At 34.4% G+C, this 21,404-nt stretch overlaps 1 protein-coding gene across 1 annotated transcript; it reads right to left on the reverse strand.

Moving 5' to 3' along the window:
- Positions 1 to 2,427: 2,427 nt before the first annotated feature.
- LOC117927692 (L-aminoadipate-semialdehyde dehydrogenase-phosphopantetheinyl transferase-like) lies at positions 2,428 to 6,610 on the reverse strand. Its single transcript, XM_034847345.1, has 5 exons — positions 6,453 to 6,610; positions 5,773 to 5,905; positions 4,269 to 4,513; positions 3,027 to 3,198; positions 2,428 to 2,919 (listed from the first exon to the last, which is right to left on the reverse strand). The coding sequence occupies exons 1-5, from the start codon at positions 6,608 to 6,610 to the stop codon at positions 2,683 to 2,685; spliced, it is 945 nt and encodes a 314-aa protein (XP_034703236.1). The 3' UTR covers positions 2,428 to 2,682.
- Between the last annotated feature and the right edge of the window lie 14,794 nt (positions 6,611 to 21,404).

Consider the following 21,404-nt stretch of genomic DNA (forward strand, 5'->3'; position numbering starts at 1 on the left):
GTATTTTTTTCACATGTGGATATTATTTTTCAATGCATAATTGTAATCAACAGGTGTCTCCTTCCTTTCTTAGTATCTGTGACTGATTTTATTTTTTATTTATTTTTTATATTTTTCTGTGTTTGGGTCATTGCATTTAATCTGTCTGTTCAGAAAATCATGGGTTGGTCATACTAATTAGATTGATCCGTAACTGTTCTAGCTCCTGTTGTACTTTCTGTCTATTTGGTTATAGTTTATTGTTTGTATTGCTTCTGCTATCTGCTTGTTTTCTTAGCATGTTATTGGAAGTAATTGATTTGTATTCTGGGGGAATTCAAAAAATTCACTAGAATACTGATTGTTAATAAAATCAAGGTTGATCACAACAGGTGGGTGGTAGGATTTTATTCCCCTGTTCTATTTTCTCTTTTTTTAGAGACTCAAACTGACAAGAAGCTTTGAGGCAGAGAGAAGTCGTCTTGACATTACGTTATATGAAATTTTTCCAGGAGGGTATCTCCTGGGGGCATCCAGCTTGTTGAATCTAATTGAGTATATTCTTTTGGGGTTTGAGCAGATTTGGGCAAGTTTAAACCCACTTTCACAAGACCCTTTTTAAACAAGCGTTGGGGAATCTGTGCTTGTGCTTGGTTAGGTCCTCTTTCTGTTTAGCTAGCTGATGGGAAACCTGTGGCCATTTTGGTGATCACCCTACTCTAATATGTTTCTCTTTTGGAATAATGGTGGAAAAAGATCTATCCTCTTATACATTAATGATAGGTAGTCTTCTTTACCTAACATCTTGCGTTTAGTGTAATGGCTTATGTTTGATACCAATCAAGTCCAAAGGGGCATCTTAGTGTTGTTAAAAGGATAATCAGATACGTGATTGGTACTTGTGATCATAGCTTTCTCCCTTCTCTCTTCATATCAAATACAGTATTGGGAAGGGGTCTAAAACACATTTTCAAGATGACATTTTGGTGGGGGAATCAACCTCTCCATTTCTCTTTTTGCTTCTTGTTAGGATCTCGAGCTGGAGAAGTTCTTTGGCCTAACACAGGTTGTGATTAAAGATGTTGGATGCTGCATAGTAGTAGTACTCTCCTCTACTGCTAATTTGACCACTTTCCTTTTGATTAAAGCCTTTGCATGGTTGGTAGCTCTTAAGAAGGTGTTAACTAATGATATGCTTTAACTCGGTAGGTCTTGCAGGCAATCGGTTCTTCTTCTTTGGCTGAAGACAGGTTCTGATGGAAGATGGTGGATGCTGGATTGTTGTTGCAATTGCTCTCTTTGAATGCAAACTTGAAACAACTTTCCTTTGGTTAAATTTGTCTGGAAAACAAAAAGTCTTTTACATTGTTGGTGGTCGTTAGGATGGCATTGACTAATATACTTATAACTAGTTAGGCCTTGCATGTTTTAATCCCTTAAAGATGTTTGACATATGGAGGAAGAGTGGGGAATATGTTGGCCATCTATTTCTTCATTACCCTGTGTTTTTTTGGCCGGAATGAAATGTTAAGATCTTCATGGATAAAAAGGCGATGCTGAATTATATGTGGAATAATTATTATCAAAGAATTTTTGGGTATTCCCGGAGCCTCGTGTCTTTTGGATTGGAAGACCAGCTGAATGATTAGAAACAGGGGATGTGACACACCCCTGCTCCCTACCACTAATCTACACTCTTAAAACATTTTGGTATTTGAAAACTGCATTCACAATTGCAACTTCAGCCCAACTCTCTTTTGAGGTATATCAGAGTTCACTTACCCAATCCTTTGCTTGGTTTATATTTATTTATTTGTTAATTTTTTTAAATATCTTAGGAACCATGGTTTTATTTATTTATTATTTTTATTTTTATTTTTCATATAAAAAAAGTTTTTAAAATTCCGTCTGAAAATTTTCAACTTGGATTGCTCTTTGGACCTTTTTGTCACTTATGAATTTTTTGGGCCTTGTGCTTATATAAAAGACGTTTATAAATTAATCACTGAATTGTCTTAGTGAAGTTTTTATATTTTTTAGTGATCATTTATACCAGAATCTTGACTTCATCTTTAAACTTTTTTTTTTTCCCTTCTTTTTCTTGAAATCTTATTAGAGTTACGAAATCATGTTAAGAAGTGTTTATAATATTTCTTATACTTGAAAATTTTTATCATTCAAATATAAAAAAGGTCCAAAACATTTTTTAAAATTACTGTCAAATACATTCTTAATTTGATATACCTTAAAGTGTTTGCATAAAAGCATTTGAGTCAAATTATGGTTAAGACAAAAAAGAAAAAAAAGAAAATATATTATATTCTATTAATTTATTTGCCACATTGTTATTCATCTAAATTTCAATTACTAGTATAAATATAACAATTTTTGCAATTAGTATTATGAGAAAAGAAGCCTTTTTGCATAAGGTAATGAAAGAAGAATAGATGAATAAATAGGTGGTTGTATTAAAAAAAATACATACTTATAGAACCCCATGTGTGGTACAAGCGAATAGGACTCAGGTACGAAGCAACAAGAGCTATGTTGCACATGTGGACCTGATCGGTGGTACCTTTTCGGTAGGTATCAAAAAAGTATACTTGGTATTATAGTAGGATTCTAAACATCTTCCTACCCTCAATCTTTACTTTCATTAAACATAATAAACTGATTGAGTATGCTTTTCTTAAATTACAATGTTCAAATCTCACCATTGACTACTTCATCAGCTTCAAACCTGTGAACTTTGTTATCAGTAGGAATACCATAATCTGCTCTGCCCTGGACTGAAACGAGTTGTTCCACAGTTTGCAACTTGAAACTTGCATTTGGAAGATGAAGACCTAAGTGATATTCCTCTTCCCCAAAATCCACCCGTTTAAGTGTTCTCTTATAACTCTCAGCAGCTAACCTTGGGTGACCTCTTGCTATGGATACCTGTGTTATTCCATGTAAAACTGTTACACTCATAAGATACACGCAATTTCACAACACAAATACTCATTCCTCCACGGTCATATATACAAACTTAAATGAGAAATTACCAAATGTCCTTTTCCTAGCTCTGAAAGCCAAAATCTCCACTCATTCTTGTCCTCACCGTTCATGTTTACATATATGTTGGTCCAGTTCGTGTGACGGAACTCCACATTGTCCAACCTGTATGCCAGTCCAGTCCCCATGGCTTTGACAAATGCTTCTTTTAGAGACCAATATCTGTAGAACAAGATTCAGTCAGTTGAACATTTTGTTATTGTTAGTGCTTCATACTTTGTTCATACTTCAGCTATAGAAAGGAAACTACATTACAGACTATACATTTGCCAAGAAAAAATATGCTGAGGAAATGAGTGGATCAGATTTAGGTGGGTTCCAACCGGGGTTGAGTTTCATTCTGGTTGTTTTACCACAACCATCTGTACTGGGTTATAAAAACATCAAACACAAACAGCCATATAATAAGGACAATTTTAAGAACCATAATTGATAATGAGTTGGACAGGCCAACTCCTTGGTAGATGAATAGCTTGACGATGAACCAATTGAACAGGCTGGATTAGTGGGTTTCTGGGTCAATCCTTTTGCAGCTCTACTCAAAATAGGCTCCTGGAGAACTTGCTGCATTGATCCAGGGTTTCAAAGCACTAAATGTAGAGAACCAGGAGATAGAAGCTAAATATAAAGTTTGATGGCGAACAAAAAATTGTACATAATTAACGTCTTATGTATCATATTCATTAAGTTGTTTTTGTTTTTGTTAAACGGGTCAAATTCAATGAGTGTAATGGAATTATACAAGCTAAATTGCTATGTAATAAGTAAGCTAAATTGGTATGTATTAAGCAACAACTTAGAAGAAAACAAGTAAAAGTGCTTCCACAAGTAAACCAGGGGGCTTATTGTCACACCCAGCCTGCCACATGGATTATTTGGGAAACACATAAGTCCTTGACATTATGCTCCTAAAGAGAAGGACAGGGGTGCTACAATTCTTTATTTGATTTCCACTATATGTTTCGGGAAAAAAGAACAAAACAAAAAATTTATTTTTTCTTTTTTTCTGCCTATCTTCTTGGCAACCAAAGGGATCCTAAACATCAGTTGCTAGATGTTTAGATCTACAAAACTTATATTACCACAAAAAGGTAAAAGAAGTATGAACTTCATGGTTATACTAAGAAAACCTGACATTGGGTGTAAAACGTCAATAAAATATTTTAAGTCAATCTTTGAAATTGAGCAAGTATTTTCCCAGGAAGAACCATATAAACACAGTACAATCTTACCTATAAAACTCAACCAAAATTTCATCACTAGTGCCAGCATTAACTATACAATCCCATTCCCAAGCAGAAAAATACTGCGAGAAGTTTTGGACGAATACTAGAATTGTCTCTTTCCCTGGAATGACAGGAGAAACAATATCCAATCCTACAAGGCATAGTGGTTCAGAAGCTATGGCCACATAGTCACCTTGATGGGATGTATTGAAATTAAAATTGGGAAATTCCAGGTTAACTTCATCATATTCCTGAAAAACAACAATGTCAAAATGCATCAAATGTAACATGATTGTCATTATAAAATAAAAAAGACAAGATAGGTTTTCACACACAGAATGCTCATAAAGAACAAACGAAGATTTATTTTATCTGTTGTGCTATACAATTAGAATCCTCATGCTTAACAATAAAGCAATAAGGATGCACAAGATACAGTCACAAACAGATACATAGACAAGCATAGACAAACACACACCCATAATCCACGCATTTCCATATGCATATGAATTTACTCTAGTAAAATTTACCCTTTTTTTTTTGTCTTATAACTTCAGTCTTTCCTGCCTCATTGAGTTATTCATGGCCTCTACAGCATTGAAAACTACTTCTAATCCATACAACATGTATTCTTTGCAACTAGAAAAGTCAAATATAAACCTTCATCCAAGTTCGGAAGAAGGCAAATGCATGTATATATGTGATGTCCCACATCGGTTAAAGTAAGAAGTTCCTAAAACTATATATGTACGAGGCTCCTTTTAACCATGTAAATGCATTTTTAAGCCATTTTTTCGATCAGTAAATGATAAATGTATTAAAAACGCCAAAAAGGGCAAACCAAAGTACACACGTTGTATACAGTAGCAGCCAAAAAACGCTAAAAAAAGGAGGAGAAGACAAAAAGATACTCCCTCCCTCAAACTGACCCCAACCAATCAATGGAATCTATTATGGATATCAATCTTTCACCTATAAACAGTTTGGTCCAAGTTAACAAGTCACACAAAAACAAGTATTTCGGCCTTTGGATTGAGAGTTCCACATTCTCAAAAGATTTTCTATTTCTCTCTTTCCAAATAGTCCAGAAGAGGAATAAATGAGCTGCCCTCCAAACCTTTTTCCGCTTTCTTCCAACAAAGGAACCATGTCAGCGTAGAAAAGTCTCTCTAACTGTGGACTGCATTTTTAAGCCATGAGAACTCATTAGACCTAAAGTGACTAATATCTACATGGGAGGGAACCTATTGGTTTATCATAAATAATCCCCAACCCCAGCAGAATTCTCCCAAGAATTTTTCTTTCTGTCTTAACCAAGTTCCCAAAGGTGGAACTTTCCCATCAACATTAACATCAATTTGATTAGGCAACTCATTGGAATTGAGGAGAATGTTTTATTACAGTTGGCAAGTTTAAAGACTGTTGTGACCACACAAATGAACTCTAATAAGCTACACCTTTAAGGAGATGAATAAATGAATAAAAACAAGCATCTTATAGTTGGTGATACCAGATAGGGTTTGCCTTCAATTGTGCGCTTAATGATTATTTGGTGGAATGGGATTCCCAACACTTGATGCACTAGAGCATACTGAAGCAACCGGCTCACAAGTGCTCGTTTCCGATCTTCCATTTTCACAAATCTAACAATGAAAAACCAATGAAAATTTTAAGAAAATGGAGAATTCACATATGCTTTGTTTGGTTGGTACGAAAATGGACAAAAAGAAAAGAATTAATTTTTTTTATTTAAATTTATTGTTTTTGTTTCCAGATAATGAAGAACTTAACACAACCATGCCAAAAAAGGTAGCTTAGGGTTACCGGATGGCGTGCCCTTTCCCCTACAGTCCTAGACAACGAGAAATTTAAGAATCAAACTTCATAATCTTTTTCTTTTCTAGCATATTCTCAGCAACCAAACAAAACATTAGTGAACAATGATGACAACTGCTGGAAGAACCATGAAAAGGGCAGTCATAGATGGTACACGTGAAATTGGTCTCGGTATTGCCCTGTTCGGTTGCGGAGAAAGTGTAGGAATAGAAAATTTCAATATGGACATACTTGGGGAAGATGGAAAGAACCCTCAACTCACCCGTGCCTAACACAGATGGAATTGAGGGTAGCTGGTTTTCTTTTAAATTTTCTGAGCTCACAAACAGGGGCTATAAAGAAAAGAAAAGAGACCTGGTGATAGAGGAGTGGTGATGTTGGGGAAGAAGAGAGAGAGCAAAAGAGAATTGATGAGAAGTCGGGTTCCACTCTGATATATCCACTGCCCATCTCTCTACTCCCTTCTCCATGCTTTCACCCTGTCTTCTCTCAGTCTCACGCACTAATCGCATATTGCCTACTTTTATTTCAAATTTATTATAGCGCTAGTTTTTAATCTATAAATAGCTTTGCCTTGATATCCTGTTTGGAACGTGTTATTGAAAAATAGTTTAAATCTAGTTTTATGTTCTTTTTAACAAAAATCCATTTTCTAAATTCAAAATTATGGACTTATTTTGCAATTGTTTTTTCGAATAATTTTTTATTTCTCTATGGCGAAAGAACCAGAAATACACGTATGACAATCAGAAATCGTTTTTTATTTTATGTTTTTAAGAATAAAAATAAAATATTTTCAAAAAAACATTTTTTAATTATTTTATAATTATTTTTCACTTATTTTCTATCTATTATTTTAAGAAATAATTATATAAATATAAAATGATTAAAAATAAGCCATTAGATATAATCATTTTTAAAATATTAAAAATAGATTAAAAATATTTTAGGTTTTTAAAAGTATGTTTGTTTTATAAAATATTATAAAATAATTTTCAGAACTGTTTTTAAATTTTTTTTTTATCAAACAGGGCTTATATTTTGCAAAGTTCTCTTACTATTCATCTTAAAAAACAAGGTGAATTTTAAGAATAAAATTTAGGTATTTTTAAATGTTATAATATGTGGAAAATTTTTATATTATATCAGTGCATAGTGTTTTCATACCCAATAAATAAATAAAATTATGTTTTTTATATTTGAGTTAAATAGCAAAATTTTGTTTCAAAAAATACAGGATGAATTTTTAATAATTATTCTCAAATATTGAGATTTTTATGTAATAAAGATATGAGAAATTTCAAATTTGAATAACTAATTAAGAATTGTTTGGCCAGACTTTTAAAAAACTCTTTCAACACAAAAAAAGGTCTTTTTAAAAAGGAAAAAGATGCTTGATAAAATTAAAAAAACACTTTTAAGAATTTCACAAATTATTTAAAATGTTTTTTGAAAAAAATATTTGATCCACGTTTGAAAACGCTTTTACTAAAAATACTTTGAAACAAGAAACACTGCAAACCCACCTCAAATGTAATAATGTTATATTTGGACATCAATCACATACGCATCAGCCAAACGCATCCTTGGAATAAAAAGATTTGTGGGAGTTATCATCCTATTTAGATGGGGGGTCAGGGCCAATGGCCAATGGCCGGGAGGCACGTCTCATTAGTCATCTCCTCTGTTCACTAAAAACAGACGCATACCAGTCCATTTTAGGACTCAACAAAGACTCAGCCTCATTGTTTTAGGTGGCCGCATGGGGCCAATACCGTAGCTTTCATTACCCCAACTGCTTTGCCATCACGGCATTTCAAAGATTAATTATAGAAAAAGGGGAAGACCCCACCAGAGTTTTCATACTATTTTGGAAATGGTGGTTGCCTCTTTATTCCTGTATAAAATGCTGCATTGCCCTTCCAATTCCATAATCTCAATCACTAGCTTCTAATTACCACGCCCCCCATAAGGACGTCCAAATGACCAAGTATGTGAAGCTCCGTAAGTGCAAGCTCAGCCAGGATGACCCCTGCTCGCCACCACCGGACTCCGGTGATCACCCGCCTCCAATTACGCGTGCTAGTCCACACGGTGGTGATGGTGGTGGTGGTGGTGGTGGTGACACCCATAAGGTGAGGAGACTTGTGGAAGCCATGCACAAGGTCATAATGAATAGGGAGCAGCGGCGGTGGCGGAAGGTAGGCGGGGATGGGTTTTCCGACGACTTTGAGAAGGTCGATGGTGGGAAGCAGCAGGGGCCTAGCTAAATGGCTTAAGAAGTTGTATCATGTGGTGCATGCTCTGTTTCAAAATTTAATAACATCATTCACCTCTTTTTTCCAACTTATTATTTTTCTTTCTTGTCTTTTTTAAACGTGGATTAATCATAAATGAATTCTTTAGCAGAACTTGCTATTCATGCTGATCAATTTGAAAGCAACGTACACATTTTTTTAAAATTTTCTTGAGTTCAACTTAAAATTTTAATACTAGACATCCTTAGACCAACTTGTAAGATGAAACAAATGGGGTTAGTTAACAAATCCAATGCAGAAAATGATGATCTAATGTGATCATGGATATAATATTGAACAACAATAGGTAATGATATGATATGTTATGGTATATAGAATTTTATCAAACACTTGATGGGACTACAATATCAAAACTATATAACTCATGTATCAAATAGTTTAGTGCCTTCAACTTGGTCTATATGTACTTCTTGATACCATCTCCTCAAAATGCCTGAGTTATATCTTCTTACTCTACCCCATGATGCAATGATTGTATCTTCAAAAACCACTTGATCAAAACCATTTTATGATAGTAGGTGGTGCTTTCTTTTCTTCCACTCTTCCTTGATCAACATTCTCATAGAATGGTTTTAGAAAACTTACAAGGAATTTGGGGTGTATTTTCTTTCAATGGATTTTGCAACTTCACTCTTTAAGCAACTTGTCCTACCCTTTTCATCATCTCAATAGGGTCATCATACTTTGAAATTAGGCTATGCCGCATTGTCTTACTACTTTCTTCTTCTATATATTTGGGTGCTAATTTGGGAAAACCCTCTTCCTTGAAACTCTAGGTCTTGTGCCCTCGTTAACTTTACTTTTTCATCTTTTTTGGGAGTCCAACTACAGTATGAAGTTTCATTATTTGCATTATAAAATCATTTATTTATATCCTTATATCTAAATCTTATTCATTTGTATATTCATATAATAATCTAAATTTCATCTCACATATTCAAATGTCCGAATTCGTTATTTACAGTTTCCACTATGACACCATGGTATTTTCCCTTTCTTACCGTTTTTTCCTTTTTGTCCTTTGCTTTATCGAGCTTCTCTTTGCTAGACCTTGCAAACCTATTGTTTGTAGGACATCTATTATCACCCGTCTTCTCTTGGCTACTTCTAATGGCATTGATGGTTATTGCCCTATAGCAATCTCAAAGGGAAATAGACTAATTTGCATTAAGTTTGAAAAATTCTGATGTTAATTTGAATAATTTTTTTTAGTTTACAAAGACTTTTATTTAATAAATCCAATGCATTTAAGTTTTGTTTAATTTGAAATTCATGCATGTATTAACACTTCTTCAAAGATGCATTGCCCCATATGTTCATATATGTACTTTTCCAATTATTAAGTAAAATATTGTACTTGCTCAATAAATTTGCAAACTTTTTTCAATTTTGTCATTAAGCAAATGAGTTATGAATCAAACAATTCTTAATGAGTGGATTCATTAACAAGTCTACTATTTTTCTTTAAAATAATTTATATTAAAAAGACTAATTTAATATCATAATTTCTCAAACCAAAACTAGTTCAAAATGATTATGTAAATTTTTCTTTACATATAATAATTTTTGACAAATTTTTTAACTAGGCAAAGTGACTTTAAATCCTATGAGACATATTTTTTTAATGATTTTAATAGTTTTTAAAAATAATTTGGAACTCAAAATTATACCAATTATATATTACAAAAAGAGCAAATCAATCTACAATACTGTGATACTAATTGAGGAGTATATATATATATATATATTAAAGAAATTAGTTTATTTGCATATTTTAAAAGTAAATTTTATTTATTATAATAATTATTTTAAATAAAAATATTATTATTACTAATCATTTATCAAAATATTATTATTTATTTTAAAAAGTAAATACAATTAATGGATTTATTAAATATTTATATCATGATTCATTTTTAAAATTTTCTAACATCCTGACTCATTTTTAGTGAAAAAAATTGGTCACTATTGGCCCTTCTTAATCGTCGGCCACCAACTATTCATTGTTCTCAGAATCTCAAAATTGGTCATCAAGGAAAGTATATGCCTTGTTGAAAAATGGGATTGGGTCCAATTCCCAAGTTGAGTCCTTCTTTTCATCAAGGTAAAGGCCCTCCAAACAGTGATCGTGGGCGTTTCCTTGTTTTCCTCAACTGGGTTCGTCTTGTTTTCCACTTTCTTGAATATTTTCTTTTGTGATTTCATCAAATAATCTGCGTATTCTGTAATTATCCGCCTTCTATGCTTGCAGGCACAACAACCCAACAATTGTGGAACCCTCTTTAGTAATTTGAAGGGGCTACTTGTTCTTGTTGTTTTTGGTTTCAGTGTTGAATATTGCATCTGGGTGTGAACAGTGAAGCTGCGATGGGTGTGGGAATATCAGTTTTGATAGGATTGAAGGCGACAGCGATGTTCTTTTTGTTTGCATCCCTTAGAATCTATGGTTTCACATTTTTATCCATGCCCTTTTTGTATGCTTCTCTAGTTTCTTTATTAGTATCCATAGCTGCTCACCCCTCGATCAATCTCCCCATGCTTCTGGGGAAGAACCAGATGGGAGTTTTCCCATCTGGGCAATTATTATGTTCAGTCCATTTTTGTATTTTGTTCGATTGTTTTCCATTCTGCGAAGATTCAGTAATAGGGAAGAGCCTTATACCGAAATTTATGAGGGTATCTATGTTGGAGGGTGGCCTTCTTCGCCTGATAATTTGCCACCCGGTGACCCTGCCATTGTGGATTGCACTTGTGAGTTTCCCAGGGCTTCGCATTCTGTGGGGAATGCTTATCTTGCGTTCCAACTGGGACACGAGGTCTCCTCAACCTTCTGAAATTGAAATGGCTGTTCGATGGGCTTGTCGAAAGAGAGAGCAGAAAAGGCCTATCTTGTTCATTGTGCATATGGTATGATATGAACATTCCTTAACTGGTGAAACATACTTGTTTTATAGTGTAATTTTTGTTGGTGCTTTTATCTTGGTTTGGGTGCCACTCATATACAACTTGAATTGCTGGTAAAGAATCATATAAATTTGCAATACTACTTGTATCGGGGAAATCTAGGTGATGGTGGTGAGGCTCTCCTGTTAGATTTTTCACTTGAAATAGAGATGTGATAATTAACCCAAAAGGTCAATTTCATCTTAATTTAAAAAAAAAAAGAAGGAAAAACAAAAACCTCAATTGCATTAAGCCTCGATTCTCAACTTGGATCACATCACTTGTTATTGGTGAAGACATTGGCCATTCTTACTCATTATCTTAATATTTAAGCTGATACTTTTGCCTCATCTTGTGATCTTTTTCCTCATCTTAATATCTATCCTTTCATTTCTAATTCTCCATTTTTCTCCTGCCACTGCTGCATAACATCATGATTTATTATATACTAATGTTGTAGACATTTTTGTTTGATTACCTCATATTCTGAGCATGAAGCATGACTATTCTTGTTATTATCTTATGAGTTATGGTATGTATCTCAACCTTTGAAGCATCTCTATGCATACATCCCTACTTTAAATTTATGAGCAATGCCCTCTTTGATTTCCCCTTTCAACTAGATAATGTGAATTGTTTTGTCTTGGGAATCTTATAGGCGTTAAAATTTTGACCCTTTGCTTTTTACTCTTAACTTTACTTTACTTAGGCTGGATATATGTTATGTTAACCTGCTCTGTCTTAAACCATTTTTTCTTTCATTTTGAAGCGTCTCATTATTGCTGAAGTCAGCAAGGTGTTTTCTTGGTGGGAACTAGGAGCTAGTGATCCGTTTTTTGACTAAGTGACAACTAGACCAGGAAAACAATTAGCACCTAAACAGTCATCTGTTACTATTGCTTAGCTAGATAGGTCCTTAGGCACTTTGGTATGACATGTAGGCTATTTATAGTTCCTCTGAAACTATTTTTGCTTATGATATTGGCCAAAAGGGAATGGAGGAAATCAAGTTGATTTGGCTGCTGGTAAATTGCAATTCTTTTTTGTTTTCCCTGACTCCTCCTTCTGGTCCTGTTCCTTTGTCACATGCCTTTTTCTTTGGACCCAACAATCCTACTGGCCTCAGTAGGTCTCTTGAACCCAGTACTATCTCTCATCCCAAGTCCAACCCTCACCTAAAGGCCTTTGAGAACTTGGCTTCTGTCTCCTCTTGGTATTCCTACTGCTGAACCTATCACAGATTCAGTGGATCCCAAATCCCATTCTTGTGATTCTTTCCCTAGGTTGGATATGCAACAGAATGAGGAATCATTTAATAGTGAAATTTGGGATTATTAAAAGCATATTAGTAGCTATGGAGCTTAGTTAAATGAGCTCCAACAGTTTTTCAACTGGTATGAATTAACTTAGACCCATCAGCCTAGTTAAAAGTTTGTAGTTAGATCATAGCCAAGGTCCTCACTAAATGTATTCTAGGAGTGCTCCATGATGCTATTTCTTATTTCCAAGGAGCTTATGCTAATGGGAGACAAATTCTGGATTTCAGTTGACTTGCAATTAATTATCAAGGAGAAAAGGTGGTTTAAGAAGGAAAAAGTGTTTGCTAAAATGGACTTTGAGAGCTTATGACCATGTCAAGTGGGATTTTTGGACCATACTCTAGTTCACATATTTCTGGTTATAGATGACATAGTTGAATGTGGGGTTGCCTCACTGCCAAATTTGCAGTGTTTATTAATAGGAGGGTGGGTTTGGGTTGAGGCTTCCAGAGTGGTTTGGCAAGAAGATTCTTTGTTTCTCTTTTTCTTACCCTTGTGATGGACATTCTTTGTGGCATGGTCCACAAGATTGAAAGCTTAGGTTTTGAGAGGGTTTGAAGTCAAGAGTGAGTGAATAAATGTGTTGTTTCTCCATGTTGAATGATTAATTTTCCTAAAATTTTAAGCTTGTAAAATTAGGTTATAATAGATATCATGCTTTCAACACTTCCCTCACGTGTAGCTCTTTTTTTAGGTGTACATGTGGGCTTAATAATTGGGGAAATAAACTTACAGTAGTAAGGTTTTGAACACAAAACCTTCGACCAAATTGCTAGTAAATTGGGGAAATAAACTTACAGTGGTGAGGTTGAGACCATGACCTCTACCAAATAAAGCTTTGATACCATTATATTCTTAGATTGGGTTTTGACCATCTCATTTGAAAATCAATTCGTATCTAGTGAGGATAGACTAAGCTGTTTATAGCATTTGACCACCATCATTTAGAAGACTCATCCCTGGGTTTAAGAGTGACATTGTTGCACCCCAACAATCCTTCCCCCAACATAATGCTTTTGTGGCCCAAACCTATGACCCTGTCTTTAATACCAATTTGTGGAACATTGGGAAAATGGAATTAACTTATGATTTGGATTTTAGGAGATAGAACAAAGTAGTATGAGAGTAGTTGTCAATGAAGGTAACAAACGATCTAGAACTCGAAATGTTTAGAATTTTAGAGGGTCATCAAACATCAGTATGCGTTAAACTAAAAGGAGATGTTTCCTTTTTATTTCTTATTGGAAAAGGCACATGATGGTGTTCTACAACTCACAAACCTCACTATGAAAATCATGAGATTTAGTTTTGCCAAACAATGTGGGAAACAATTTTTCCTAAAGAAAGAAAGGTGGGTGCCTCAACTGTTTGTGCAATAGCGATATTTGATCAACTTTTGAGGTATTGTTAGTGGTAACAAGAGCTTGTGGGATAGAATCATCAATCTTCCAATGTGTATTAAAGTAGTAGAGTCCACCTTTCCTCTCACCATGCCCAATCATCCTCCTTGTTATCTGGTGATTAAAAAGGCCATGTGAAGGGGTAAATGTTACAAATCAATTCATGTCTTTAATGATTTTATTGACAAACAAGAATTACAAGACTAGTTTGGAATATGTAACACAGTTTGCAAGGTTAGAGGAGTGATGGAGGCTATGCCTTGACAATTATGGAAGAAAAAGTTCCATCAACAACTTACTTTCGACCTACCTGAAAGTATTGTGTAATGGAAAAAAAAAATTGAAGTAACTTGTCATACGATCAGTAGCATTGGAATCAATGATTCAAGTGCCTGATAAACAATCCTTGAGGCACTTAAAGCTTCAATATTACTTGTTTAGACAAAAGAACATAAGTAGTATTTGTAGTAGGAATTTGGCCATGGGTTTCAATCTGGTTGAGAAGTGTTTTCATCTTTTCATAATGCTCCTTGCTTAGTAAAACAGTTTCTATGTGCTGGTAATGATCTAATCCAGCCATAAGCTTTGCAGATTGCAGTTTATTGTAATATTCAGTCATAGGCCAACTTCCCTTCTTAGTAGCATGAATTTGACATTTCAACTTATATACTTGTGTCATTATTCCAATCTTGGAATAAGTTTGATTGACAGCATCCCAAGTCTCTTTGGCGGTGGAGAGAAACAAGCATGTTTGGTTAATCTGGCTGCATGAAGTCAGGTTTTGATTTGGCACCCTTGATGTTACCTATCTTCCCTCCAATCAAAAAAAGATGTTACCTATCTTCCTTTATTTTAATGAAAAGTTGGCTGATTGGGATCATTGCAGGAAATTCTGGCCAATGAGCTTTGATTGGTGATTTGGTGTAGGGCTGTCTTTGTGAATGGTAGATGAACATGTAAGGTTTGGAGTGTAGGAGGGATTGAATCGTAGGGCTGTTTGAGAGAATGGTGTTTTTAATAGTTTCAGAGATTTTGGGGAAATCACAACAACATTTTTTGTTTCTTGGAGAAAACAAGAGATAACCTCAAGGGAATTATAATGAGGAATTAAGTTACCAACAATTAGGCTGGTTGAAAAAAAAGGAACCTAGTTATATCTATGAAGGCTATATGTGGCTAAGCAATGAAGGCTTTATGGATCTTGGCAATGCTAGACTTTCTGTTTTGATAACATGATGAACAACCAATTCTCCTAAAGGCTTAAGACCGTAGGATTGAGTTCACAATGTATATCATGTTCTCTAACACTCCAATTTGCAAATGATACTATTTTTTTGTTTGTTTCTAGATCTCCCATATGAAACTCATTTGAGAATGTTTGTCTTGGTCTCAAGCTTGCCTCAAGGTAAAGATAAGAAGAGCTCACCATTGGGAGTTATCCTCAATTAGAATTGAGTAAGTCATTTAGCCTTCCCTCTAGGTTGTGAACTAGGGATTAACCTGCTGACTACCTTGGCACTCCCTGGGGAGGCAACCTTAGAGTGTCTTCTTTTTTGAAGCCTATTATTGACAAAGCGTTTAAGTGTCTAGTTGGTTACAAGAAAACCTATCTTTTGTTCAGAGGTAGAATCATCGCATCCACTCTAGTCTTGCTCAATTTCAACCTATTTTCTCTCCCTTTCAGAATTTCATCTTCCATGGTTGCTGGCATTTGGAAAATTCAGCGGAATTTTTTGATTTGGACATTGAATTTTATTCAATGGGGAGTGGTGTGCAAGACTAAGGTCAGTATTTGTGGTTGGGGAGAAATTTCAATCATAAGTCTTCATGGTTAAGTGGTCGAGGAGATTCCTTAGGGTGCAAGACTAAGGCTCAGGGAGTTGTGGTTGGGGGAGAAACTTCAATCCATTGAGTCTTCAAGGTTAAGTGGTCGAGGATATTCCTTAGGGTGCAAGCCTCTCTTTGGCATTTTGTTATTGAGAGTAATCTGGGTTGTGGGCTAATGGTTGTGATGCCTATAATGGGTCAGAGTTCATATCAAAGACTAAACAGATATTTCATATGGGTATTGGGTCTTTCTTCATCTTTTCCAATTCGATGTTGACATAGATCTAGGATTAGATTATAGGAGGATCATGATGTGGAGATCATCCTCTTTGTTCATAGCCTTGACTTTATGCTCTTGGGAAGTGTAGTAACTGCCATATTTTCCCATTTGTTTCTTCCCACTAATTCTCCTCATGACATTTTGATTTTTATGAAAACCTCAGCATGAAATTGTTGATCTTGATGCCTCTTTCATCACTTGAGAATACTGTCTTATTCTCACTTTCCTTGGATAAGAGACAAATTGGGCTTGGATGGGGTAGGTCTATTTCTCCTAAATCCTTCTTTGTTTTCCTCTCTAAAATAAAAATTCAATTATTTTTCCACCGGCCAAATTAAAGTTGGAATTCTAAATCTCTCCTGAAGTTCAAGCCTTTGTAGGGCTAGTTACTCATATGAAAGTACAACAACTTGATGGAGCCAAGAGATTGATGCAAGGTGTATAACCCTGATAGATGTGTTCTTAAAGTGGGAGTCACCAAACTGCTTGTTTTTAATTGTCCCCTTTGTGCATGTTGTGGCAATTTATTTTCTCTTTATTAGGTATTCGGTGAGTGACTCCAAAAAAATTATAACATATTTGTTATTTTCTTTAGGGCTTAGGTGGGTGTTCTAGAGTAACTTACTTTTGACATTGCACCTTGCTTACCATACTGTAGCTTATCTAGCTGGAGAGGAATGCTGGGATATTTAAGAATAGACATAGACCTTTAACAGAGTTGTGGGAAGTAATATGCTTCTTGACTTATTTTGGGTATTATGTATAACGAAGGAGCTTGCATGCATTCCAATTTAGTCTGATCTGTTTGGAGTAGGTGCCAGTCTGATTGCCCTTATCACAGAGTGTAGGGGTATTAATGGTCACTGCTGTCGATTTTTGCTGAGGTAGATTTGAGCCTTTGTTTAGGGTCCTTTTCCTTTTCAAAGCATATTCACATCCTTCTTTGTATTTTTTCCTTTAATTTAAATAATGTTTCTCTTTTCCATATCCCAAAAGGCCAAGCTTATGCCACTTTAACGTTGCTTATATGAGATTTCTTTTATTTGACCTTCCAAATTCTTGTATTTAGGATTTCAGTTCTATGTCAACAGAACCACCACTTTTGAAATTCATCCATAATCTTTGAGCATGAACCCTGAAGCAAGAAAGCTCCTTTGTCATTTTGGTTGAAGCAGGCTGTTGTAACTTGGACTTGTTTAATGTCACAATCCCATATGCTGTCAGTATCCATAGAAGCAACTAAGAATGATTTCATTTGAAATTTAGAATCCATTATGTTTAGTTATCGTTCATATTGCTGCTTACTACTTTCTTGCTAGCGTTCTCACACATGTTTGTCTTTTGCCAAATAGATTTCCACATTTTGATCCTTTTATGTTTTCTTTAGGTCATGGAAGAAGTGTTTGTGTGATGTGCGCACTATTAGTCGCTCTGGGCGTGGCAGAAGATTGGAAAAACGCTGAGAAGTTAATCAGAGAAAAACGACCTTATATTCAAATGAATGCCCTCCATCGCAAAGCCTTGGAAGAATGGTCGAAACACCGGCTGTCTTCTCCTAAAAGGAACGAGGAAATGGATGTAAGTTGTGTAATTAGGTCTAATGCTTCTGGAGGATCAATCAGATAGGTCAGAAAAGAAAAGTGAGTGACACTCTTAGTTGTATTTCCTCATAATGACTTCGACTACCATTATTACTTGCTTCATTGTATTATTCCAAACTGCTTGATATATAATAAAGAGAATGATGATGTTCCCAGTTCCTGTGTGATTGTGATACAATTTCTCATAAGCTGTATAGCCTTAAAACTAATAGAATACATAGACCTACAACTCTAGAGCAGTGTTGACTTCATCAAAATTACCAAGGTCTTCGTTTCTATATTGTTCCTGAGCTCAAAACAAAGCTTAAACAACCATAAGAAATGGATTGAAAACCTGTAACTTGAGGAATTTCAGGATCCTTGTTCTGTCCTTTGATGATATGATCAATGGGGAACTGTCGAATTTGACTCCTTCTCAATGAGGCACACTCTACAATACCTATACCTCTTTGTCTTAGGCATTGCATGTACATTAATGAGTAGATTAAAAATATGGTTCGAAATAATTATTATAAATAATCTAAATTACCTCAAAAACTTTAGAAATAGGTTCTCATACCCGGGTTGCTAATGACACGTCAAATTTAGAGATTAGAAAAGTTTTTCGTAAAATTGTTGATCAAATGGTCAAAATGAATGGTAAAGGCCTATGTTAATATTTTATTGGAAGAAATCTTCTAAAAGTTGGTCAAAAGTCAATAGTTTAAAATTTTTATCATGTTTGACTTAAAAAGTGGAAATTTAGAAAATTAAATTTAAATTTGGATAAAAATTTAGTTGAATAGATTTTAAAATTTTGAATATTAAGTATATTTTGGAGAATTATTTGCAATTATTATTAGGTACTTACCAAGACCTAGTGAAAAAAACTAGTGCCGGAATTATTATAATGAATTGTTAAAAGATAAATTGAATTTAAAATTATAACGAATTAATTAGTTTTTATAATTGAAATTAATAATTTTGGTTTTGGAGCATTAATTAAGTTGGTAAAAATATAAGTATATGATTAGAAATTAATTTTTTATGAAATAGGACATTTAATTTAGAAAACTAAAATCAATAGTTAGAATATAAATATATATAATATAAATTTAATTTTCGGGGAATTGAAATATGTTTAGGAATATGTACAAAAAAAAATAATATGGAGTAGTTGTGAAATAATAAATAATAATAATTAATAATAATAATAGGGAATAAGTTGTAAGGAAAAAAAGAGAGAAAAAAAAAGAAAGTAAATGTGAGAGAAAAAATAAGCCGTTGCCAAAAAAATATTAAACAGGTGGGAAAGGTACCATAAAAAAAAGAAAAGAACAAAAAACAGAAGGAGGAAAGGTGCTATAGAGTTGGGTTTTTGAATCCTAATAAGGTGGGTCTGTTTTTGAAATTCTAATTTAATCTATTTTAGTAAAATTTTTGTGGATATTATTATAAAAAACACCACATAAGGCTAAATTAACTTTTTCACACACAATATAGGTCTTTAAAATCCAACTAATTTTTCTTCATTAGCAAGTAAGTATATAAATTACTAGAGCTTATTTTGGTACCATATAATCCATTACATTCCCAAAATGTAGCAAAAAAATAAAGCTAAATATATACTCCCCTCAACATTTTAGGATAGGTCAATGCTGGGTCGGGTCATGAGGTGGGAACTGGGCTTGGAGAAATGTCATCATCTCTTCATGCTATTGGATACCGACATTGAAATCCTCCTGAAACCTATCAAATGGCCATGTCAATTGTGTAGGAAGAGTGTAAATAATTTTTATTTTATTTTATTTTGGGAAGAGTCCTATTAAGAATTAATTTATTTTATTTTATTATATTAGTCTTATATTTTTGGGAAGAGTCCTATTGAGATTGTGCTAGTGGAGTCTCATTCTTTTATAAGTAGAATCCCCTTCCACTTTGAGTCATGTTCAGATTACAAGTAGAGTCCCATTGGGACTATATTAGTGGCCTATAAAGTAGGTCACCCTTCACTCTCTAAATACGAATACCAATTTTCATAAAATTTTTTAGAGAATTTTTTAAAGAGTTTTTCAAAGGGTCTTTTCATACATCTATCTAGAGGAATTTTTTTCAAAACCTGAGCTGTACACATCTCGCTTATAGAGTGCACCCAAGGCGAGATCTGGCTGTTGAATCTTGGAAGTAGACCACTGGTACACTAGTACACTACGTTCGTTTTTTGAGGAGGGTGGATCTATTTCAAGGACAGTGTTTGTCACGCCTCAACTGATAAATTTTTCTTCTTATTAATTATGTTCTTTGTTTGTGTCTTTTGGGCGTCATTTGTTTCCATACCCTTAAATCCAAAATCTTGAAATATATCCAAATGGAAGCTTTTCTAGTTCACACTGACCTGACACCTCTAAAATTGATCTCTTTAATGGGACATTCTTTAAGAGATGACATGAAAGGGTTTTCTTTGCAATTGATGTAGTGAACTTGGGACACATTTTGACTGACCCAAAATCAAAAGATGGTTCTCATCTGTTACCAACCTAGGAAACTGGAAATAAACAAGTTAGACATGTTATTCTGAGTACCTTTCTAATGAACTTTTTGATATTTATTGTCAATTTAAAGTTTCAAAAGAATTTGGGATGCAATGAATAAAAAATATATTTTGGAAGATGCAGAAACTCATAAATATTCCATAGGGAATTTTAGAAATTTCCAAATGACCAAGGATAAAGATGTATTATCTCAAATCCATGACTATCACTTGTGGATTAATGACTTAGCTATTGAAGACATTAAATTACCCGAACCTTTTGTGGCTGGTTATTTAGTAGAGACTTTTCCAGAGTCTTAGAAAGACTAAAAAAATAACATGAAAAATAAAAGGAAACAAATATCCCTAGAGGATGTCATAATCCATATTAGGATTGAGGAACAAAACCAAAATAGGGACAATGTTGAGAAAACTAAGGAGTTGTCTTCTAAGGCTAATGTTGTAGAAGAAAAACCTAAACCCAAAAACAATAGGTCCAAGAAACAAAACTCTAGGACTAAGCCCAATGCATCAAACAAGGTACAAAACTCAACTATTAAAAAACGGGGTAATTGCTTTGTCTTGGCAAGTCTGGACATTATGCAGCTCAAAGTCGCCACAGGAAGAGAATTGAGAAGTCCAATTCAAAGGCAAAATTTGGCAGAGACAGAGGTGATCACAACAGTAATCTCCTCTGAGGTGAGCATGGTCACCAATATGAAGGACTAGGTGGTAGACTCTGGGGCTACCAGGCACATATGTGGGAAAGTAAAAAAAGTGCAATTTACTTTCTATTACCGCTATTAAAGGAAAGTGAGAAAAGAACCCAAGTAGTTCATGGGGTGATTCGAGATCTACTCCAGTGAATTGGCAAAAGGGAACAGTTTCTCATTCAAAGGCTAACCTTGGAAAAAAGTGCTTGCCCTCAGTGATGACTCTTGTGATATTTGGCATGGTAGACTAGGACATGTGAACTTTTCGTATATGAAGAAAATGGTTGAATTGAGTTTAATCCCTAAACTGTCCTTAGAAAATCATGGAAAATGTGAATCTTGTGTAGAATCTAAAACCACAAAGAAATCTTGCAAATCAATTGAAAGAGAATCAGA

Source organism: Vitis riparia, chromosome 13 (assembly GCF_004353265.1).
Source record: "Vitis riparia cultivar Riparia Gloire de Montpellier isolate 1030 chromosome 13, EGFV_Vit.rip_1.0, whole genome shotgun sequence".
Taxonomy (NCBI): Eukaryota; Viridiplantae; Streptophyta; class Magnoliopsida; order Vitales; family Vitaceae; genus Vitis; species Vitis riparia.

Excerpts from the sequence above, each read along its gene's own strand:
- LOC117927692 (XM_034847345.1), bottom strand. The coding sequence starts at position 6,610 with ATGCGATTAGTGCGTGAGACTGAGAGAAGACAGGGTGAAAGCATGGAG. Across the intron at positions 5,906-6,452 it reads CACCACTCCTCTATCACCAG|ATTTGTGAAAATGGAAGATC; the intron begins GTCTCTTTTCTT and ends TTTCATTGTTAG. Across the intron at positions 3,199-4,268 it reads ATTTTGGTTGAGTTTTATAG|ATATTGGTCTCTAAAAGAAG; the intron begins GTAAGATTGTAC and ends CTTGTTCTACAG.